This window comes from Silurus aristotelis (assembly GCF_946808225.1).
Source record: "Silurus aristotelis genome assembly, chromosome: 28".
In the NCBI taxonomy this organism is placed as follows: Eukaryota; Metazoa; Chordata; class Actinopteri; order Siluriformes; family Siluridae; genus Silurus; species Silurus aristotelis.
Genome location: NC_139601.1, coordinates 13227765 through 13253392, shown reverse-complemented (window position 1 = coordinate 13253392; position 25628 = coordinate 13227765). Strand labels below are relative to the sequence as shown.

Here is a 25628-nt window from a genome sequence, read left to right as displayed (position 1 = left end):
CGTGCACTAATTTTTAACGACTAGGCTCGCTGATAGTACCATGAGTGCTTAGGTTGGCTGCCCATGCCATCTCTATTAAATATACTGTTAAACCTCCATAAATAAGTTTTACAAGGTTATTTGTGTTGAAGTTGTAAGATGCTTCAGATATCTGTGTTGATACTTTTTGCAAAGCGCAGTTTGCAGTCCGATTGCTTTATTTGCCATCATTAATCATGATATGTGTCCAGATTGCTGTCATTTGTTCATTAGTGTGACAATGTGCGCTATGTCTTCCCCACACAGTATCACCTGCTATGGATGTTGGTACTGGATGTTTGTACCAACATTTGTAATCCCCCTCCGGAACATAAATTACAAGAACGCGTCTAAAACTCTCAATAATATTTATTATACCTTCATAGATAAATAGAACAGTCTAGTATCTGTAAAGATGGTGACTGGACTATCAGGCAACATGTCTACTAGTTTCTTTTTCTTTTGTTGTAGAAAAACAAAAATCGGAATAATAGAGCTTTAACGATTCTGATGATCATGATGATCAGAGTCTCTGAAAGAACATGACCCAGCCTTTTCTTTTTCATCAGTTTGTACATAATGGTGGTCTTGTGCTTCGATATGATGTTTGAAACGGCGACAGTTCTGGAAAAAAAAGGAATAATAATCTCACGGAATCGAAACAGAGAGAATAATTCACTGATAAGCGGCGGACCACACACTCTCACTCATACACACACCCACACGGATCATGTCATTATCATACACATATCATAACATATCATATCATATCAAGCTTACACGCCTCAGGCAGAGGACACACACAAATCATATCACACATACAGACAATTGTAGGGTTAAGACACCCAAACAAGACACACACACACTCATAATCACACCCCACACACACCTGTATATATTCGAGGCAAACTTGGCAATAATAAGAATGGTTACAAAAAAAACTGAAAACATGCACAGGAAGACGAATACAAGCATGCAGTCACGACATGAGAGCTGGATGGGACAACAGAGACTGCTGAACGCAGCTTTTCTTCACCGCGAACCGCTGATCAGTTCCTGTCAGTTGGAAAAAAATAAATTCTTAAACGAGACACTGATTGTGAGTGGAACATCATTGGAGTCCATCAGTCACCACGAATGCTGCTACATGGATTAAGCACTATAGTATTTCTAACAATCTAATTAAGCCACTCAGTCTAAGACGGTGTATAGCCGCTGTTATATACAGAAAAGGCAGGGGACTCCGGCCACATGAAGCCTGTCCGTGTGAGCTGGGCTGTTCCACATCTCGAATGCTTTTGTCAAAGAAGGAGTTCCCAGTTGAGGCAGTGTTCAGAAAATCGTTCAAAAGTACACGCGTGGGTGTGCACTACAGTATTTTCTTGGAGTCAGTGTTCAACGTTTGGGCTTATTTTATTACATTTTTTACTGTAGATGACACAATGCGATGTGTTAAAACATCCAGCCAAAGTCGATTGGGTGTTGTCCGGGATGGGGTGGGTGCTCGTGAGGATGTAGTCAGACGGCTTTGGTTGTACACTGCGAGCTGGAGTCCAACGCTACCAGCTCCTCTCTCACTCACTCAGCAGGTGAAGTCCTCGAAATTGCCCTGCCCTGGATGGTGAGGTAGGATGTTAGCCGGATATGTGGAGGGAGTGCGAAGGTTTTCACATGGAGGCTGAAAACAGAGAACAAATCTTTATGTAACTGTGAACTGTGTGGTCATGAATCATGTACTTGGATTGGTGTCAAAATTGTAAACAACAATCTGTGCATCTGTTTTTGTTAACAATTGCCACTATTTGCACTTCTGGTATTTGTTGCTGTGTACTTGTACTAAGCTAAGTTCTATCTATCTATCTATCTATCTATCTATCTATCTATCTATCTATCTATCTATCTATCTATCTATCTATCTGTCTGTCTGTCTGTCTGTCTGTCTGTCTGTCTGTCTGTCTGTCTGTCTGTCTGTCTGTCTGTCTGTCTGTCTGTCTGTCTGGCTGGCTGGCTGGCTGGCTGGCTGGCTGGCAGGGAACAAACATCACTTTACATTAAGGTTATTTTAACACATTGTTTAACATAAACTCCAGAATTAAAACACCATAACACAGGGAGTCTGAAAACATTTGGAGCTTACTGTAAACTAAATTTATCATAATCTTTAGCCCTATCAAACTATTAGATTATTTATTTTAGGTATTATTAAATTATTTAGTGTTTTATCATCAAGTAGACAACATTTAACGACACAGTGATTGAGGCTTGAAATACATTTACAATTCAAGCCAAACAGACTAATAAATGTAAGTAACTTTAAAAATATAATATAATTTAAATAACAGTAGGCAGTGTAGCAAATAAAACAAAATAATATAAAATTAAATAAAAACATTTTTATATTTTCATGGACCCCTTATTGACATCACGTCTATCATAACTTCATTATATTAATAATGTTTATAAACCAAATATATAAATGTCACCTGACTAAGAAGTTAAATTTCAGTTCATATCACATTCCTGCAAAAGTAAAACTCTTCTGACTAAAGTACGTTTCTACTTGATTAAAGGTACAAAAGTACTTTTAAAACCAGACTTAAGTATCAAAGTAAACATACTGATCTATGAGAAAAAGATTTGATATTTTTGCAAATAATATTTGATAAGTATGCAGAAATGTTTAAACGCTTCCAGCAAACAAGGATGCTCTAAAGATGTAGGGTTTATCTCCACACTGATCTGTGTGAACTTTCCAGGAACATTAATTACAAGAGCACATTCCTGCAGGCGATTATGAAGACAGCTATAAATATAAAACCTTTTTACATAATTGCAGTGGCCAGCGTCATAATTGTGTTATTCAATAATACATTCTTGATCATGGATATGACACTAACTTTGTGCCATTTATGCCAAAGTGTTTTATCCCAGAAACAACATGGAAGTGGCAAATTCAGTCTTCATATAAATATGAACATTAAAATGAAACTCTTTTTGTTTTAGGCACGTTCTAAATGTAAAAAACGCAGTGGTGGACGAAGTACAAAGACCATGTACTTGAGTAAAAGTAGATATGCAGTAGGTAAAATATTACTCCAGTAATTTCACTGGAGTAAAAATGCAAAAGAATTTACCTTCAAATGTACTTAAGTATCCAAAGTACTATGATTTATTATAGCTATAATGTCATATTATAATTTCTTATCACAAGACTCTCTGCTTAATCAACTCAGTTTATGTGGAAAGACTCTAATGTTACTCTCAGCACACCGATCTATTAATAGAATGATATTAATGAGTCAAACACTGATCGTTATCTATTAAAATGATCATGAGCCCAAAAACCTTCTTTTCAACTACTTAAAAAAAAAAAGCATGCAGATAAGGCAGTTTCTTCCATTACTTATTATTTACAAAATGTTCTGCTTGCTGTTGAACTGATGCTGAACTGTATATTTGTGATCAGTAGATACCACCAAGCAACAATCAAAACAAGTTCAAAACAGAGCATGTGCTCTACCCTGATTGGTGGCTTGCTGCGTGATTGACCAGTTAAGTTTTTATCCAATCATAAATAAAAGAAATGATGATTTTGCAAAATGTTGTTGAGTAGAAAGTAAGATATTTGACTTGAAATGTAGTGAAGGTCAAGTAGAATTCTCCCCAAATGGAAATACTTCAGTAGTGTACAGATACTTAAGTACAGTAAGAATTATTTTATTACTTTCCACCACTGGTAAACTGGATTTTTAATGTTAAATGTGTTTCTTATGTAAGTTGAAAATGAGGCAAAGCAGTTGATATACAGTATATATATGTTTAAGGGTATATTCCAGTTTTTTTGTGTAAATAATATAAATTTTTTTGGAGGAAAGATATGCAAGCTTTTAGCTGGTACTGTTGTACAAATCATCTTGTGCATTATTATTATTATTTATTATTCAATAATCTGTGGCAACAGTGGGCTAAAACTGGGCACTTGAAGATTGGAAACGTGTGCTGCCTAGCGGAGCTGAAATAAGTCTGTGCCCAGTGTAGCCTGTTTTCTGTTCTCGGCTGACAGGGGTAAAACCCAATGCGCCTTATTTTGTTGGAGAACATCTGCCTCAAGGCTTGACCTGTTATGCATTTTGAGGTGCTTTTTCTGCTTACCAAATTTCCTCAGCTTGAACGAGCTTGTCTGGCTGACACTAAAAAACATGCCTTGGTCAAAGCCAGTGAAATCGATTTCTTTCCCGTTTTGATTGTTGACATTGACATTAAGTCAAGCTCTTTACCTGGATCTGCACTGCACTGCTGCCAATTGATTGGTTTTTAGATAATTACAATACAGTACAGCACAATCATTCATACAGTAACACAGTTTTTAAATGTCTTTCAAACAAAATGCTCCTCAGCACTGCTTGCTAGTAAGGTCATGCCTATATAAAGCTAATGGAACTGAGTAACTTATTAAATGAACGATTTATAAATGAAAGGCAAGAAATAGGAAGGAAGCAGAAGAGGACATAGAATAATGACCAATAAAATTAGTGTTTTATGGTGTATCTGAGCAAGAGAGGCAAAGCTAGAACAAATTAGAAGATAAGAGCTGACAAGAATGGAGTCCAGAGAAACAGAAGAGAGGAGAGCTGAGGAGAGGAAAATTAAAGAGAGGACAAGAGAAAAGAAACTGTCTTTTTACACTGACTGGTTTATAATCCACTTCTGCCGCAATTAAAGCTCAGCCCTTTAAAATCACAGAGCTGCCACATATCACACAGTTAACAAATCTGACATCCATCACATGCAACAGCTTATCCTGTCACCATTTATTTGTTTGTGTGTGGCTGTCTTTACATTTCTCACCACTATCCTCATTCATTTTCTCCCTCAATTTCATAGCTAGTTTTGATCAAGCTTTGCTTCAAGACAAATCGGATTACAGCGAGCTAATTTAAAAGAGGCAGCCCTACAGCTGTGTACAGTTTTCCTACCTGCCAAACTTTCTTTGTTTACCTCAACTTTATTTTGCCCCAAGTTGTTTTTATTTCCATCTAAGCACAATTTCAGTAGACCTAACTCAGTATCTCGACTAAGTCGTTGGAGAGAATTAAAAAAGTTTCTAGTTCAAAAAGTTTTATTTGTTCTCCCCTCGGCCTTGAGAATAATTTCATTTCAGTCAATCCAATTTGGGTATCACATCAGGAGTAAGGAAACGTTAGCCTAAAGTTTAGGCATCTTTTCACGTCATATTCAGTCATTTTGTCATTCTGATCTCCTGTTCTGCCTTTTCTCTCTCACACTCCCCTCTATGCCTTAGTGTTTAGTTGTTGGTTAGATACTGACATGGCACTGCACGTTGTCCAGGCTCAGCACGGCTCCTCGATCGTTGTTGTTGCTGCGTTTGTGGCTCTTCTTCCTGCAGTGGCACAGCTTGTACTTGATCACCTGTTAAAGAGAACACATGGTGGGTTTGCACTGCCTTTATCTCCACAATATCACTTAGACATCTTAATTTGAATTAGGTGAAAACAAAGGATACATGCATCATTGGGAACTCGAATCAGATTGATGTGTCGAGCTTGGGCTGGTAGAACACGGCCTTTAGGATTAATGTTTATCAGGGCAATTGTGCGCTTAGGATGCTAAACTCTAGCTTCAAAAATGACCAAGACTAGCTTTGAAATGCTAAACATGAGCATTGAATGTCAAACACCAACAACGGAATACAAAATGGCAGGTTTGCTAAAGGTCAGCTTTAAAATGCTTTAGCCCAGCTCCTGTATGGCAAACGCCATTTTACACATATCAAGCAGCTTTGAAGCGCTTTACACCAAATCTGATAAAATTCTGTACCAAACTGCAGTGCGAATATATGCCAATCCCTGGTAGGTCGAACAAACTGGCTCTGGCATGCCACATGCTAGCACTGGGATGACACGCAACATATGTGGTATCCCAAATTCTAGCTCACTCGTGCCAAAACAGCAGCACTGTTACACCAATCGGCAGCACTGGTATGCCAAATCATCTGCACCTCTGGTAGAATAAAAAGCAGCTACAGTAAACCAGACACCAACCTGGGAATGCAAAACACCAGCTCTGATATGCTAATGTTAGCTTTGGTACAACAAAGAGCAGTTAAGTTATTCAGAACACCAGCTCTGGCATGCCAAAAAGCAACCGTGGTATGGTTCATTATGCTTCTTTAATCAAGCTGGCATGCTTGCATTCCCTGTGCATTTATTATTTTCCCTATCGCTTTTGAAGGCAAAAGGCTTATCTATTGTGATCCCTTTTTTCCCTTGTGAACTGTTTCACTGCATACATGCAACTCATTATTCGCAGTGTACATAATATATTAAGTGCGTTCACAAATTAAAAATGGCCTAATCTTTTCTGGGAGGTTTCCATTAGCATTTATTTTCAGCTTTTATAATTGAAGGTTGCTAATTTTAGTATGTCATCATCCCTAATATCCATTGTGTGGAACAAAAAAAGAAAAACAGAATTCCAAAATATTTTCAAGCATCAAGTGTCAAACAAATTGTTGTACTAATGGGAATGCGAAAAACGAGCCAGATGCTTTCGGGAACTCCGCTGTGGACCAGGAAGCCATATGTTCGGTCCATCAGAGCCTTGAAATAGAAGGCAATTCATTGAAGATGCTGCAAGTGAGGATTGTATACGGCTCTGTGGACTTAGTGCAGCAGGTCTGAGATGTCATTTATCATAAAGCGCACACAAGCAAGCGCACACACACACACACACACACACACACACACACACACACACACACACACACACACACACACACACACACACACACACACACACACATTCATTTTGTTTCAGTCAATTTTAATGGTGCAAAAATACTTTCAAATTTATTTGATATCTTTTATAAATTACTTTTAGTTTGTATTTAGTTTTTCACACTGTTTTAGCTTCTATTTTCTAATATATGGTAAAAGCCTTGATAGTTTGAATAGTTTGAAGGTAGAATAAATGATCCAATGACTAACTAATATCTAAAAAGCTACAAAAATCACTGGATGATGAGTTGAATTTAAACAAATTGAACATGCCCCATTCCTGTGACTGGTCTCTCATGTTGGTCTTTTAAAGTGAGAGCTTTCAACATGTCCTACATTTTCAACAAATAACTGAAAACTACTTATGGAACAAATCATATTCAAGACAAATTAGCATTTGTATTTCAGAAGTACAGATGCTCATGTTTTAAGATGAAGTACTGACTATACTTTTTCACTCAAGTTAAAGTAAAGAAGTTTGTGCTCTGGCATGTAAATAAGTAAAAAGTCAATACTACTACCTATTTTATTGTCATGCTGGTAACTGGACCTCATATCATATTAACATATTAATACAAAAGAATTAACATTTTTGTTATCTAATGAATGTATCCAGGCTGAACAACCACCATATAGAACACAAGTAGAGAAAAGATGATGATGATCAGTTGATCAGGAATGTCTCTGTTCTCATGTTTACATCGCTGACTCCCTCTGTCTCATCCATGTTAACCCCATACTTCTTGTTGCTTCTGCCTTGCTCGTTGTTAGCTTTGCAGGCTAGCCTACATCTGTGGTGTGTAATAGCCAGAAAATTATACACCAGTGGTAGGTTGAAAAATACAAGACAACGACAAAGGCAATGATAAGAATTAGGTTGATGGGCTTATAATGGCATGCAATGAGAAGGAAAAATATTGATCATGTCACTAAATAGATTAAAACTAAAGTAACGAGTCTGGTTTGAAAATGTAAGAAATAGAAAGTACAGATATTTTTGTAAAAAATGTAATGAGTGAAAGTAAAAAGTTGTCTGAAAAAATAAATAGAGAAGAAATGTACTGATACAAAAAAATCTACTTAAGTACAGTAACATAGTATTTATGCTTCGTTACTTCCCACCTTTGCTGCAATGTATACATTTTACAGTATATATTTATGCGGATGCGGACATGTGGACACACGAGGCTCTGTTTCAGTGATTATAATGAGAGAGACAAGCGCTAAAATTGGGCTTTGAAACACTAAAAACAACTGTTCGAAAAATCTTAAGTTGAACCATTGCCGAATTCTGGGAAAACAATGTATCTCATTTATACACTGAGCAGTTAAGGGCCTTGTTACTGGGCCCAACAGTCAAAGCTTGGTGGTGCTGGGGTTTTAAACCAAACAATCCAAAGTGCAACATTTTAATCACTGAGCTACCATTTTCCCACCGAGTGTCTGCGTGTAGCTGTGGTGTGTAGTTGAGCTGACAATTCAACAGTGTCTCTATACTGTAATTGTAGCCTGTTGGAGATGAAAAGCGTTATAAATCACACGGCTGCAGAGATACTCAGTGGCACAGAGAAATAAAGCTGACTCCACTGACTCTTTTCGTTTTTATTAGTTCTGCCCTTGTCAACAGTGCAGCCTTTATCTGACTGTAAATGCAGCTTTTTGACTTTTGGGTTTGGGTGTGCAGAGCTGAGCAAATAGCCACTAAAATATCTGTGCCACTAGGCTTTATAGTAGACTATAAGCAATAAATCAATTTCACACCAGCCAGGGGAACAACAACCACTTCTGCATTAACAGGCTGCATGCTAATTATATAATATATAATAATTATATAATAATTGCTGGAAGAATGTACACGCTAACTAAAAACACAGATATTTCAGTAGGTGTTGCATTTCTGTTCCAGGTGCTGAATGTTTAGTCTGTGTTACAGGCAGCTTGTTGCCATGTGCCTTGTTTCCGCTTTGAGTTTCTGACTGAATAATTTCCTGCTTTCCGTGTGCTGTGATTCCACCTCCAGTTTCTGATTGGATGCTCTCTTCTGCCATGTGCTTTGTTTCTGATGCCAGTTTCTGACCGGATGAAAGCTGCTTCTGGTTTCTTTTTGTCTATGTGCTGCAATGTGCCTAGTTCATGCTTCTATTCCCTGCCTGTTTCTACATCTATGTCTTTTCCTGATTCTCATTCCAGGTTCTGATTGGATGATAGCCATTGTGATGTATTTGTTCTCTGCCTCTGGTATTTTATTTTATTTGAACTGCTGCCATGTGCCATGTTTTCCACTCCAGGTACTGATTGGATGATTGGACAGTTTTGCCATGTATTTGTTTCCTGGTTTCTGACCGATTGATTGCCTGCTTATCCTGCTATTTTTTATTAAAAACTACTGCTGCCAATCTTAGTTTTGGGTTCAGATTGGATAATAGCTGCTGCCATGTTTCTAGTTTCTTCCTCCAGCTTCTGACTGGATAATAGCCGTTGCCATTTGCTTTGTTGCCTTTTGGATTCTAATTGGATAATAGCTGCTGGGAAGTGCTTTGTTTCTGCTTCCAGTTTTTGTTTGGATCAATTATCTGCTGTTGTTGCCTTGTTCCTGCCTCACGTTTTTGAATAGATAACAGCTGCTCTTGGTTTTTATTTAGTTATGCACCCCACTATTGTATGTGTTTTGCCTTTGTTTTGTCTGGACAGTCTTTGATCGTGAAGCTTTTTTTATTTATTTATAAACTTTTGCTGTGTATGACCTGCTGTGTATTTTGTACATCATTGTGCTTTGTCCTCAGTATTCTCCTTGGTTTTTGTACCAGCTCTTGGTCTTCCAAGACTTTGAAGGACTTTGTTTTTTGTTTCAAGGACTACACAAGATACAACATGTCGCACTCTGAACAGGTACTTTATCCATCACATCTTTTACAATGGGCCTAAGAGATAATCTTTTTATCCTCGAGGAGCTGGCTATTATATGGCTCATTTTCCAGTCAGGCTTCCATTTTCGGGGCCTCATAAAATACATCATTATCCAGTCAGGTATTATGCATGAGGACAGAGGATGTTCTGCATAAGGGTGAACACTTCAGCTATAATTCAGGTCTGTACTTGTGAGAATGTTGGAACATTTTCCAAAATCAAACAATAAATAAATTAATACATGTAGAATTTTTGTGCTTTAATCTATTTTTTCTAAGCACATTGTAACAAGTGTCATCTAAATTCAAGCATTTCTAATATACTGTCATCTAATTTTCTCTTAGTGCCAACTGCTCCTTCTGGCTAGATGTGTGCTAATTCTGCCTGATTTTATTATGAGTTTAAACTGATATTTGGGCTGTCCTAAATAAAAGCAACATTGATCTCATGCAATTGCATCCAGCCTTTTTACCTTCAACTTGCATATTACAGAACTTGACCACCCAAGGACACAGAAGTGAAACATACCCAGCGTAAGTCCATTAATCTGTCCCATACACACCAACAGATTCCTGCTGCAGTGTTAGCTTTTCAGTTTTAGCCATAAAATATACATGCCCTCAAACGCCCTAGCCTGGAAACTGTGGTGGAGCTATCCAACCTCCTAATTTTTTTAGAAGGGAGAGTGGAACAGTTTCTCCGGCCAAACCCAATGCCAACGAGGCTGTCTGGCCTTCTCTGCCGTCCTGCTCCACTGAGAATGTCGCTTTGCCTCCTGACTCTGGTGAAGATGTTATCCCCTGTCTCTTGTCTCTGGTGAGGGTGTTGTCACTGTGCATCTTGGATGTCTCCTGGCTTCATGGATGGTATCATCTCCCTGTTTCCTAGCCTAAAGAATGTCATCATTGCCATACATTGTGGTTATAAGGACGACGTCATCCTCTTACTGCCTTCTGAATCCTGTGACTGAATCTGAGTCTTTAGTGTACATGAGATGTGCATGGTGACACACTTTGGCATCATATTTGAAAACACAGGGATTCCACTACAGTGTACATGAGATTTGCAACCTATTTCGTGTCATTGTGTGGCTTTTTCAACCTTGCACTTGTGTATAATTTCCTGTCTATCACACACCACAGATGTCGGCTAGCCTGCAAAGCTAACAATGAGCAAGGCAGAAGGCAACAAGAAGTATGGGGTTAATGTGGATGAGCCAGTGATGTAAACAAGACTGAAAACAGAGACATTCCTGATCATCATAATCTTTCCTCTGCTTGTGTTCTATATGGTGGTTGTTCAGCCTGGATACATCCATTAGATAACAAAAATTTCAATTTTTTGATGTGAGGTCCAGTTACAAGCATGGCACTCAAACAGGTAGAAGAAATGGCTACTTTTTACTTCAGTACATGTCAGTACATGTACTGAATGTAAGATGACAGTACATGTCATCTTTACTTTAACTTGAGTGGAAAAGTGTAGTACCAGAGTCTTTTAAAACATGAGTATCTGTATTTCTACTTGAGTAAACGATGTATGTACTGTTCCCATTTCTGTACAGCTGAGAAGCCAAGCCATTAAACACATGAAACCAAAGCACATATCCCAGTGTCACATCCCAATCCATCTTCAATTTTAACTCAAATATGGTCTTTGTCCTCGCAAGTCAAGGACATATTTATTTATTTATATATATACACACAAATGACTGAAAACTTTGCTCAGATTCTGAGGTGATTAGCTATGCTACATGGTTACTAATCAGATGTACAATTCAAACACTACACTCTAAAATTGCTGGGATATTTGTATTAAGTAATTACTGGGTTGAGAGGGGTACGTCTTTATTGCTATGGTTAATTACCTAATACTGTGAGTAATAATAATAATCTCTTCACTAGATGTCTTGATGGGGCAGCTAGATTGAGGGGACGTCTGCATCATTACCAACATACAACATCATTCTGGAATGTTTATTGTGACTCACATCTTTACACTAACGTTTTTTTTTTTTTTTGGCTACAAGTGTGAATTACACACAGGGATTAAAATATATAAACATCCTAAATAATTGTGTGCCTCCAACTTTGTGAAAACAGTTTGGGAAATAATAACATTTGGCAGGAGAAGTCAGGTGTCCTGAAACCTTTGTTCATACAGTGTATCACCTACTGTATATAGTTTATATATACATTTGCTTAGATGATAGGCCAAACACCAAAATGCTAAATATTAAACATTTAATGGTAGCAACATAACAACAAATAATTGGCCAATAAATGAGCATGAACTAAAGAATTAGAAAAAGTAATTTACAATGGGATAGCCTTCCATATTTAAATCTTAACGCTTTGTGGGTAAAATAGTGAACTTTTTTTTATTTAATACTCATACTGTCTATATCGTCTCACATTGTCTGTATTGTCTTGTATAGTCTGTTTTTGTCTTTTCTTGTCTGTTTTGTCTTGTATAGTCCAAGCTGAATGATTAGTGTTATTTATGTCTGTACTTTGAGAGCTGGAACCAACAGCTGGAACCAAATTCCTTGTGTGTGTCAACACACTTGGCCAATAAACCTGATTCTGATTCTGAAATAAGAGTCAGTGTTTATACATTCAAAGATTATGAGCTTCAAACAGTTGGTAAGGAGTAAAAATCTTGTGTACCCAGACATATGTTGAATTTTTTCATCAAACATTTGAATCATTATTATGATTTTATCTAAAAGACTTAATATGTGTATTTCCCAGTATCTTTCTTTTCTCAATACAGCTCACTGCAGCAAAAGTAAATGAGCAAATGGTGGCAGAGAATCACTTAGAAATCTTTCTGGCCAATTAGTAGTTTTTTTCCTTTCCATTCCACATTTCATTGCCCAAGAATATACAAAGTAAATGAATTTAAATGATCCTGCTCACTATAATGTATGATTTATGATTCAATAGAACTAAAAATATACTGATTCATACATAAAACTAAATACATCCAGAAACATTTTAAATTTTACATTGTAAAATTTATTTAAATTCCACATCTGGTTATAGATAAGAAAATAAAGTTATTATAATAAAACAAGCTTAGCACGTTAGGTTCTACACATAACCCAGCAGGGTCCTCAGTATTGGGTCAGCACTGGGTTACATTTAACTCAAATAATTGTGAATTATATTCAAATTAAATATTTAAATAATTGGTTACATTTGCATTTCTATGTAGCATGGGAGGAGTGAATGCAAAAATGGCACCTTCTATAAAACTTCTGCTGTCCTTCTGAATGCTTTAAAAATACTGCTAAAGGTACACTGGATTCTCTTACCTCATAAAGATAGTCAAAGATCTCCAAAATTGTCAGAATACTGGCTCCAATAAAAAGACCCATTTGACCACCAATATCACCTGAAGAAAGGAACACACCAGACATTAGACATTGCTGTATTCTCCAAATATTCATAACATATTTAAATGTCAAATGCCATAGAGTAACATTATTATATTTGCAGTTGTTGTAGCTACTGCATGTGACACAAGTACATAAAATCATATATCAATCCATAAACGTTTTACACTACTAAATAATAAAAACAATTCTTTTAGCACTACCTTTACTAATTAAATTTCACTTGCAATCCATAAGATTAATCTGAGCAAGAAGAACAATTTACCTAGTAAACCAGGCAGCTCATAGGCCTTTTTCTGCTCGATAGTCTCATAGTTCAACGCCTCGAAGAAGATATCCAGAACCAAGATGTTATCCCTGTTAACAGATTGAGGAGCTTATTGAGAAGCACAAACTTCTTTCTGTTCAAACAGTGCCAACTCAGACTACTTACATCTGTCAAACGTTCTTCAATTTTACAGTCACATAAAAGATGATGTAATGTGTACTAAAAGAAAAGGGTACTAAACAAATACTGCATTATGCCTTACCATTACAAACTGCTCCAATGGATTTACATATTATTGAAATCTTTGTGCTGAAAAATTGTACTAGGATGTGTATCAAATTCCCTTGTTCAGCATACGAATTGTGTTAAGAGTGATAAGTAGTGTTATCACGTTTTTAATTTGTTTGCTTTATGTGCTTTTTTTTAATGCTAACTTATAAAAGTGTTCTGTATTAATCCTGCGATTTGTCTACCTTTACATGCCCTCACATTCCTTTCCCTTATTCATTCTTAATCTGCATTTCTGAACCTTGGTTTGTAGTGCTACCTTATTTCATGATCCTGGTTTTAGGATTATGATTGTGTGGTCTGTTTGTGTTTTGAACCATGCCACGGATTTTCACTATCATTTTTTGAATAGAATGAATAAACCACAAGCCGGATAATACACCTTTCTCCTGCCTGATTTACACACACTTTATTGCATCATATCATTAATGCACTGCAGAGGGAAAATCTTATTCTTTCGACTGCTCCAATTAGGGGTCGCCACAGCGGATCATACGTCTCCATACTACACTGTCCTCTACATCTGCTTCTTTCAAACCAACTACCTGCATGTCTTCCCTCACCACATCCATAAACCTCCTCTTTGGACTTCCTATTTTCCTCCTTCCTAGCGGCTCCATACTCAGCATTCATCTACCGATATACCCCATGTCAGTCCTTTGCACATGTCCAATCGGGGCCCCTCGCATTTTTTCCACAAAAAATCCTACATGCCCTGTCCCTCTAATAAACTCATTTCTAATCCTGTCCATTCTGGTCACTGCCAATAAAAATCTCAGCATCTTCAGCTCTGCTACCTCCAGCTCCACCTCCTGTCTAACAAAATCATCCGCAAACGTCATAGTCCACGGAGACTCCTGTCTGACTTCGTCCGTCAACCTGTCCATCACCACTGCAAACAGGAAAGGGCTCAGAGCCGATCCTTGATGCAATCCAACCTCCACTTTGAATCAGTGTGTCGTTCCTACTGTACACTTCTCTGCTGTCACACTGTCCTCATACATGTCCTGCACCACCCTCACATACTTTTCTGCCACACCTGAATTCCTCATACAATACCACAACTCCTCTCTCGGCACTCTGTCGTACGCATTCTCTAGATCCACAAACACACAATGCAACTCCTTCTGACCTTTTCTATACTTCTCCATCAACTTTCTTAAAGCAAATATTGCATGCATAGTGCTCTTCCTCGGCATGAAACCATACTGTTGCTCTCAGATGGTCACCTCTTCACTCAGCCTGGCTTCCACTTCTCTTTCCCGTAACTTCATGGTGTGACTGATTAACTTTATTCCCCTGTAGTTACTGCAGGTCTGCACATCTCTCTTATGCTTAAAGATCGGTACCAGCACACTTCTTCTCCATTCCTCAGGCATCCTCTCACCTTCCAAAATCTTGTTTAACAACCAGGATAAAAACTCTGTTAAACATCTCCATGCTTCTACTGGTATGTCATCTGGTCCAACCGACTTTACCCTCTTCATCCTCTTAATCGCTGCTCTCATTTCCCCCTTACTAATCCACTTCCTGTTTCACCATCTCCACACCATCCAACCTTCTCTCTCTCTCATTTTCCTCGTTCAACACACTCTCCTCACTAGTCAACACATTTCCATCTCCACCTTTTATTGCTCTAACTTGCAGCACACCCCTCCCAGCTCGGTCTCTTTGCCTGGCCAATCGATATAAATCCTTTTTTCCTTCCTTAGTGTCCAACTTCTCATACAGCTCCTCATATGCCTTTTCCTTTTGCACATCCCTCTTCACCTGCTGCTGCATCTCCTTGTACTCCTGCCTACTTTTCTCATTGCTCAGAGTGAAAATGTGCAGGTAAATAGGAGAAAATGCACTTCTATTAGAGCTGAAACAATAACTACTGTTATGTTGAATGTTTGAAAAAACAATGAAGAACAAAAATGTAATCGAGGAGGAATCAGTGATTAAATGCAGAGGCACTTCAGTTTTAAATGACATCCATCTCAGTCATACACGTTTTTGTACAACATGTCAAGCAGCGATGAGCTTTCCTAAATAAATTGTATTTCATATGAGTGGATTTTAAAATACTTTTCAAATCTTAGTTGTACATATGATGCATTTAAACTGTGCTGCATTCAGCTCTACTTTTCTTTCATGTTTTTCCTGTCTGAATGTCAAATGCTCAATCTCATCTATGGAATGAATATGAACTGTAGAACACTGCTTAAGATATATCGGTTTTCAAATTATTTTAATTATCACAATACAAGAAATCTCTTTTGTTCTCACTAAAGGTGTGCACTGTTTTACATTGCCATTTTAACAATTGCATTTAGAACGAACCAATGTGTGCTGTTATGAGAATACAGTATGAGATGCTATAATGTAATGTAGCCTTGTAGAACAGTTAATAGTATCACCATAAAGTAAGTTACTAGCTTTTGTTAGAAAGGAATGACAGTGTGCTCTTTTACTAGTTTATAACTACATTTAGTAAATACAGTACAAGTGAACAAAAACAAGATCCTTTTATTATTTACTCTTTTACAATAGCTTCTCTTTTGCCCACTTTCCTGACTTGATAAAATGAAAAAGACAGCTTGTTCTTGTTATCTTGAAAGTGGATTTTGCAAAGTCCTGAAGATTCTGTTTGGCTGAAAATTGACTGTTACCATGTGCTGCCACTGAAGACTTCCTTTTTTTAAATATTAAAGTTCAATAAATCATCACCTTGAAGAAAATGATTTTTTTTTAGGCTTCATTTGTATGGACTGTTTACCAGTCGCTGTTACTATGGTCTACTGTCAGATTCACAGTTGTAGAAATTAATAACAACTTCTGCCCAATAATTCAAGAATGCAGCTGCAATGTGATTATGGCCATTATTATATTATGATGTAATGGCCATGGTGTGTCTGAATAGCCAGTTCTGAATGTTTAGAAGGTGTCCTTTCGAAAGTGCACAAGTAGTTCTGGTCACTTTAATCACCTTTCTAATGTAATGGGTTGTCTTTAACCATTGCAACTTAACAAACATACAGCTATAGTTTAATACAGGGAGACAGCTATGTACCCAATTACCTTACTAAGCTAAATAGATACTTTTTTGCATGTAATTTAACTTATATGCTCAATATGGCAATTTTGAAAAATGGGGCTGAAGCACAAGATGTATTTAGCAAAATGGAGAAAAAAGCCATTATTAATAAATTAAAATGTAAAAACAAATGGCCCAATGAATGAACACCAATGAATGAACACCAATAACCCCACTACTATTATCCGTTACTTATACCACAGAGAGTTTAAATTCTCAAATATTCCTTGTTTGTTTCTTAGTTTTTGGAAAAAAACCCAGACAAACACACACAAGGACATGGTAATGTTAATGTCATGTCAAGGTCCAGCTTTATGATGATAGACGCTTGGCAAAAAGAATATCAGCTCATTTGTTTGCCCGTGTGTGTATGCGTGTGTGTTTTGTCCAACCCAAATAGTATTTGCACTGCAAAAACTTGGTTCCAAGTCAAACCTAATTGCTACCCCCTGCTTTACACTATGAATAAGCACCCACCCAGAAAACTCGTATTTACATTATGTGTGACCTCAGGCAGATGAATCAGATCTAATGGCACGTGCAGCTGCAGGCACTTTCTCTCTACATCTAAGCTAGTAAATAAATAAAACATATAAAGCCCCTATTTTATTTCCCCTGGTGTTGTTTTTCCGACTCAGATATAGTTGGGCGAGCTTAAAAAATGGAAATTACAGACTGGGCATAAAAAATATATATTTTAGATTTTTTGTATTTTTATTTATTTATTTTTATTTTAATATGTTTGAGGTTCCCCTACAAATAGGGACTACATGTGTGTGTGTGTGTGTGTGTGTGTGTGTGTGTGTGTGTGTGTGTGTGTGTGTGCAAGTGGGTTGTTCTGTGTACAGAGCACATATCAACAAATTTTTACAATAAATACTCATTATTACTTCATAAGTAAACATAAAGAATTTTTCAGGCCAAAGAAATGCTAATCAACTTCCAGTTTAATGAAGAGGAATTCAAACAAACTATCGTTTAATAAATCTTAAAGCATGAAGCATGCAATCTATTTTGTACAAAATTTCAATATAATGATTTATTTATAATTTTAATAATTGAAATAATCAGGCACTGGTGACGTTTATAATCACCCCTTCAATTTACAGCTACATCACTTTATCAGAAACTCATATTTGTATATAATGAGGAAATAAAAAAATCTATGGCATGCCACTTGAGGCCAATATTCATTACATAAATATGGTATAATTAGGAAATGCATTTGACATTATATAAAAAAGAAAGCTATAAAGTATATAAAAAGTCCACACACCCTTAAGATATTGCAGGTTTTCCAAATATAAAGAAATAACAACATAAATGTCAGACATGTTACATCTAAATTGTGATCTTACAACAAACAAACAAAAAAGAAATGCTTAATAATTGGGAACATTTTAAATAAAAAAGACTTACAACACTCTGATTGCACAAGTCTACACATTCTTATTCAATAATGGGGGCTCTAACTGTCCTCAGAGTTACCAGTCACAATTCAAATGAAGCCTGTAGGTAAACTGCATACACCTGCCATCAATTAAAAGTCAAACTAATTAAAACTAGATAACAGTCAGATGTTGCTGTAGTATGTTTGTGCTTGCATTCTTGCAATTGTTGCCCAAGAAACTGTGTAATTTAATTGTTAGAATGTACCAATTAGGGATATAAAAGAATATCAGAGGCAATGAATGTACCATGAAACACTGTCAAAACCATTGATCTATAAGTGGAGAAAATGTGACACCACAGAGACATTGCAAAGATCGGGACAATCCTTCAAAGTTAATGAGATAATGAGGAGAAAACTTAACAAGGAGGCTACCAAGAGGCCAATTGCAACACTGAAAGAAGCTAAACTACAGGAATGCATGTAACTCCTGCAGTCTGCACAAGTCTGGGCTTTGGGGTATTCTTACAAGAAAAATATGCAAGCCCATCTTAGTTATTCCAAAAAATGTATTCAGCTAACCCAAACCATTATGGTCTGACAAAACAAACATTGAACTTTTTGGCCATAATTCTAAAAGGCTTCATCCAAGGAACGCTAAACTGAAAGTGGAGCATGGTGAGGGTAGCATTGTGCTATGGGGCTGCATCTTTTCAGCTGGGCCAGGGGCTCTTGTCAAAATAGATGGAAAATTTGAATAGCTCCAAAAACCAAGACATTTTGCCACAAAGCCTGTCCTCTGTCAAAAAACTGAAAATTAAATGGAATTTCACAATTTGACAAGACAATGACCCGAAGCACACATCAAAATCAACAAAAACATGGCTTCAGAAAAGGATAATCAAAGCCCTGGAATGACCCGGCTAAAGCCCAGAACTCGATCCCATCGAACACCTATGGAATGACCTAAAAAGTGCCAGACACAGAAGATCCCTCTCGCAATTTGAGGGAACTCAAATAATAATTATAAAATGTTAAGTCTTGGTCTGTGAAGTAAATAGAGACTTATTGACAAAGACTTGATACCGTTATAAATGCAAAAGAAAAGTGTTAGTTAAGAAGAGTGTGCAGATTTATGCAATCAGGGTGTTGTAGGGTTTACATTTTTATTTGAAGATCACATAAAAAATGTAGCAAGGCTGGCATTTAGATTATTTTTATTTCTGTCTTTACATTTAAAAGAAAACTCCAATTTTATAAGGGTGTGTAGACTTTTTATATCCGCTGTATATTCTTGTACAGTCCTCATTTTCTATCCCTGATGTTTTTTTAGTCTTGTGCGTGTTAAAAAACTATTAAAAGCCAGATATGGCAGAATTGGAACTATGAACAGATAAATGACTTATGCATGTTTTTTGGTTTTAAGTCAATAAGGCACTCTATCCTGTTTTCCATACATTTCTGTGTTTAATCCTAATGAAATAATCCTGGATTGCTTATCTGAAATGGTTCATATGGCCAAAAAGCATTAAGGTTACATTAATAATGTTTGAAAGGTTTGAATAAATCTTGAATACGAGATGAATGCTGATGGAACAAATTTATTCTGTGCTCCTATGCCAGAAATCATGAAAACAGCAAAATCCATATTTATAATTCATATGGCAGGTACATGATTGTGTTTTTTTTTATGATTAATATCTTGGCATTTTGGAGCAGGAGAAAGGCACAGTGGGTAGTGTGTTGCTGAATGAACATGGTGGCATTTTGCCTAAAATCACATTTTAAATAAAAAGGTTGAAACTTGGGTGGCTATATCAAAACAAAGCATATTGTTACCCTCTAAAGGTCACATAAATTCTGTTTGTCTTGCTTCTTTATTTTTTGCAGAGGTTATTTACTGACAATCTGCCTTTTCTCTATTTATGAAGCTATTTTTCATCCACCTTGCTCTCAGGTTCTTAACTGCCTGATAAGTAGTTTATTTTTCCTTAATAATTTATTTACAAATCTTGGATGGTACTGTCAGTATAAGGCTTTCAGTATGAGACCTTTCAAGGCCTTTATTTGTGCTTGTTTATTTAGAAAGTAGTTTACAATAAATTGCCTCCATAAATCACCTTTATGCCACACAGGAAATTTAGTGCAAATGATACGTGATTAATGCAATTTCTAATGCTCACTGAGTACAGTTTTATCCCGATCTGGGGAACACACAGCGCTTCACTAAGAGCCAATTGTGTAAATTTCACCGGAGATTAGGATTGAATTCTCGCCAGTGAATTTCAATTATTAGTTGAATTTTACTATTATTATTATTATTATTATTATTATTATTATTATTATTATTATTATTATTATTATTATTATAATAAAAAAAATGATTACTCATGCTTTTTTTTATTTTTTTTATTTTCTTATGAATTGTGATCTGAGTCACATGTTGCTTTCTTTGGGAGAGACATTTATGCAGAAGGTATTGAGATGCTTGACTTATTGACATTTAGCATTACATTTAAATATATCATTTCAAAATGTATGTATGAAACTCTCTGTCATCTATAATACACTATTTAGACAAATGTTAGTAGACACCTGATCATAAGATTCTATGTGCTTTTTAAACATCCCACACATTTATTTCTGTTTTATTCTTATAATAACCTCCACTCTGCGGGGAAGATGTTCAACTCAAATTTGGAGTGTGCGTTTTGAGATTTGTGCTCATTTAGCCACAAGAGTGTTAGTAAAGTCATGGTTTTGGTCTCCTAGTTCAAGTGGAGGGGAAACTTTAATGCTAACATATAATGAGACATTCCATACAATTGTGTGCCCCCAAATTTGTGGTAACAGACTTCGGAAGAACTGACTAGTACACGGTTTGTTGTTTACTTGCCCCTTCGATGCAATGTTTTTGCACAGCAATCTAAACTGAACCAAGATCATCTGAATGAAATGGTCTTAGTTGACTTTCAAATGCAAGCTAAGTGAACCAATTCTGACCTCTGGTTTGCGTTTCACTTATTGTTTCTTTTTGTTGTTGTTTTTTTGAATCAAGGCCACAAAAAAATATAATGCTACAGAAAGACAATGTGTTCTGAACAGCTGGCTGAGATACTGTTTGTTTAATTTCTCTGTGCTTGCGAGTTTCCATCACACCAATATGCATTTTTCAAATGTTTGTTTTCCTTTTTTTGTGACCTCTGCAAGTACCCAAAATGCATTTTGATAACCAAAGAGCTACATTAGAACTGAACTAGATAACACTATGAAAATTAGTTTTGGTTAAAGGGGAATAGAGCACATGTACTTGGAAAACATCTCCCAGACTAAATAAACTGAAACAAGAAAATGTAACTCGTTTCACAGACACTTACGAAATGTACTGCTCTGTCTTGTTGTACTTCTTGGCCAGGTATTTGGCTGAGGCCTTGCTGGGGATCTTGACGAACGACAGTTCTTTGCCGTAGCGTGTCATGTTGCAGGGTGTATCACAAACACAGTAATCATTGTCTCTCTCCACCAGGAAATCTAGCAAAAACAGGGAAGGACAATGGAGGAGAATAAGGAGCCATTAGACAAGTTGATCACAGCAGGAAATAAAAAATTAAACAATGTGGAAAGTGAAGTGCGTGATGTAGTGGGGGGCAATAAGAAGAGCTACGGGGGTTGATGGAGAAAGCGCAGATGAAGGGGATGAAAAGAGAAATCATAAATTGAGCTCCATAACTTCCTTGGGCTCAGCTATCCATAACGAGTAGTTGTGCTCAGAGAGAGTGAGGTGCCTGGCACATCTGGCTGTTACAGTCTAAATGGGCTAATTTCACTTTCTGTCTCTCTTTTTTTCTTTCTACCTCTTGCACAAAATTCTGTACATTCAGGTCAGTACATTCCTTGGCAATCAAAGAAGAAGTTTTGGAATGGATGGAAACTTTGGACATGTGGATACCATATAATATTTAGCTGACCCCCACAACAATCTTAAAGTATAAGGACTTCAAATGTAGCACTCAAATATCTACCAAAGACAATTCAACATGTCCACAATAATCTCTGATTACACAGCTGAAACCGAAGTTAAACAGGCTACAGTTACCAATTTTGTCAACAAAGAATCAATAACCAACCTTGACAGATTTATGCAGTTAGCTAATTTTGTTGAGCTACCTTCTTATACTTATGTCTCAGGACCTCAGCACACACCCGGTACATGAATTAACTTTATGTAGTAGTCTCAAGTACAAAATGGCAAATATTAAGCTTTTAATAGACTTTAAATCAACCCGTTGGTCGGACAATGAGCAAGAATGAAACATGTACATTGCTAAGAGCTCTTGTGCTAACATTAGCTCTTCAACTTTTGCTACAGTGAAATAAATGTTTGGGGGGAAAAGCATGAAAAGAAATATGGAGATTCACTGATAAATGCACACAAAATGTAAATTTGTGATGATTCAAACTAAAATTTTAAACATTATCTTATAGGAATTGTTTAAAGATTACTCATTATTTAGTTCTTTGACACATCTGACGCAGTGGGTCTAGAGCCTGGGAACAAGCTCATTTATAGAACCAGTATGGATAAATCAGGAAGAAATCAAAATTTTTTGATTGTTTGCTTTTATGATTAATAAAAGCTTCATCTTATTCCCACCTAGGGGTATAAATATGCATGACTGCATAACAAGCAGTAATGGGTTATTGGTTGGAAAACTTTGTTTGTTCAAAGTCAGTAATACATCTTGGACATTTATAAGCCACAAAGTTTTTTCCAAGTGAGATGGTCTAACTCTATCGGCTCGTTCCAGGGACACATCCGAATTATTCTGGTGATTAATAGAATACATCAGGACTCCTGTTCAGCTTGTGAAACTAAAAGATTTGCTCACTTGTTTGTACCTACCTAGATAGCAGAAAGAAAAAAAACGCTGATGATCTTAAATTCTCTTGTTCCTAACTGTAATAAGAAGTGAAGCACCACCCTGAAATATATTGCATATTTGTAATGTCACACAGAGACACACTAGATTGCGAGTGCTGATACAGTGGCATTTAACAGGAGGGGAAAAAAAATCACACCATCTTTTTTTCTCCAGAGATAATGATCAGGTTTTACTTTTAGCTTCTAAAAAAAAAGAAGAACAGCACCTTTTCTCACACCACTGTTCATATTAATGAGAAATCCAGAAGTGGAATAAAGGAGACAGCGAACACTGGGTTAAAGTAAAGTAAAAAAAATAAAAAAGATTTCTATACAAATCAGTTGCATGGAGTAACAACTAAAGGCTTGAGGCAAGAGCCAAGATAACAAGCACAATGATGGTGATTTGAATGATAGTTGAAGCTTTAGAAGCTGATCTGTTTTAAACAGAGTGAACAGTTAAGGAAGTGAAGAAAAGCCGCTGCACCGCTCTCTTTAGGTAGAGATGAAGCAATGGGTTAAATCCCATTATCAGCAGGCGGTTAAATGGCATTTTGTGAAACCACTAGAAAAAGTGGATTTGATGAGTGAATTATAAAGATATAATATGTAATTGTTTCAAAGTGAAGGGTTGCTTTAAATACAGCCATTTATACAACACTTAATATTCTTTGGGCATATCCTTTTTTCTTGCCCACAGAAATCTCTTATGGTTCCTCTCTGCTTTTACTCACCCAAAGCCGGATCCGCACACTCTTTATACTGTTCCGGTGTGCAGTATGGAGCGTCTCCTAGAAAGAAAGGAGGCACAAGCATGTGAGCAAGAAGGAAAGAAAAACAAAGAAAAATAGGACAGGTGAGATACACCATATCACATAGGCAATAAAAAAACACATAAACACCAGGACCAAAGCTGAGAGCTAATCTGAATCTGAAATCAAGCAAACCGGTCAATTAAGTACAAAGAAACGAGGGAGATGTAAAACCAAAATGAAAGGAGTATAAAAAGAACATTATGTTCTCTCGCTGAAAGCAGATAATATGTCACGAGCGAAGCAGTAGCAGGTAGTTCTTTAATTAAACCATGTCTCTGTCAATCACGCTGTCCTTATCTGCCTCTGAGTTCTCCTTCAAATCTGATCTCATCATTTAATTGATTTCATTAATGCCTTACCTTACCCGCTGCAAATGCAAGCCAGAGAGAGAAAGGGATCGAGAACAACAAGTACATCCAAGATACAACAGATTACCGCACGCCATTACCGCTCTCATTGCTCATCGTTTTGCCGCACACATATCACCCTAATGAGAAAGGTCTTGAGAAATTATCAACCAGAGCATGGTGTGTCCAAGTGCCAAATGCTCAGTGGCATCCAAACACCCTGAGCCATTTACAAAGCAGAGTAACAGCTTTAAATGCACCTGAATTCCAAACTTGAACCCGTCCATATCCAAAACAGCCTGACAATTTGCCATGAGTAGGTTAATGCTTTTGTCCATACTAAAGTATTATGTTTGCGCCATTCTGGTGCAGCAATGAACAGACAGACATATTTGGTGCCTGTGTGCTATACATGTGTCTTAATGGAAGACTCTGTGTTGGCCTTTACCCTGCCCAGTTGGTAGCTACTGATATGGGAGAGCTGACTGGTGGGCAGAACCTGGTAGGTAACCAACTTGGGGAAAAAATGAGGAAAAAAATATACCCCAAATGGTTGTGTTGATTTTGTTGATTTCTGCCGTTCCAAAATGTTTTCTGAATAGGATTCGGTTTCTATGAATGTAGCCTTGATTTCCAGACTAAAATGCAAAAACTTTGTGATTTCTGATTTTCTTTTAAGTGTAGCCATGATCAAGGTTTAAGCCAGAAGCAGGAAGAAAGCTAGTATTTTCTTAGCACTTCTTATATCGCCCTCAAGATCTTTCTCCACCATGTACAAACTATCTTCTCAAACTTTCAGCGTCTACCCACAGGCAAAAAACAAACAAACAAACAAAAAAACATACCACATAGACACCAAGGTCACGTATCTCATAAACAAGCTTTCTGTCTTTCTGTCAGTTCCAGAGGTCTCTACAATAAGTGGAGCCCATTCTCATAACAACTTTCATAATTAAACCCCACTGGCATGTAGTCATAGCAACCAAGTCCTAGTCAAGGCTGAGTGAGAAACTAAATAGGCCTTCATGCTCCAATACTGAGCTGGAATTGTCTGTCATGTTGAATAGGTGGATTTTTAAATCAGAAGGGGCCTTTTCGTTCTGTGCAAAATTCGTACTGTAGCACAGAAATAGGAAAAACACAAGTAAAATCTTCTGCAGGTGCAGTCTAACAAACTTTGTCTCGTATCTAAGTGATAAGTGCTTTACATATTATAGCCTCGTTTTAAAATAAATACAAATACCTCAATCTTGCAAAAAGTCCTTTACGTGCCCTTACAAAACTGACTGTCTCTGCATTTAAAACATCAGAGTGTTTAAAAGAGTACGTAATACGTTTCGCAATTTTTTTTTTAACATAAAGCTGAAATTCTTTTCCACACTGTGTCCTCACTGGACC

General features: G+C 36.8%; 1 protein-coding gene across 3 annotated transcripts in view; it reads right to left on the bottom strand.

Annotated features, from left to right (window-relative positions):
* Nucleotides 1-369: 369 nt before the first annotated feature.
* Nucleotides 370-25628, bottom strand: part of asic1b (acid-sensing (proton-gated) ion channel 1b) — a 348288-nt gene continuing 323029 nt past the window's right edge. For all 3 annotated transcript variants that reach the window (XM_083534482.1, XM_083534480.1, XM_083534481.1), the window contains 6 exons: nt 23803-23859; nt 21525-21678; nt 13388-13479; nt 13042-13121; nt 5347-5448; nt 370-1696 (listed from right to left, as the gene is read on the bottom strand). In XM_083534482.1, coding sequence (XP_083390608.1) covers nt 1601-1696; nt 5347-5448; nt 13042-13121; nt 13388-13479; nt 21525-21678; nt 23803-23859 — 581 coding nt within the window. In that variant the 3' untranslated portion in view covers nt 370-1600. The remainder of the gene's footprint in view (nt 1697-5346; nt 5449-13041; nt 13122-13387; nt 13480-21524; nt 21679-23802; nt 23860-25628) is intronic.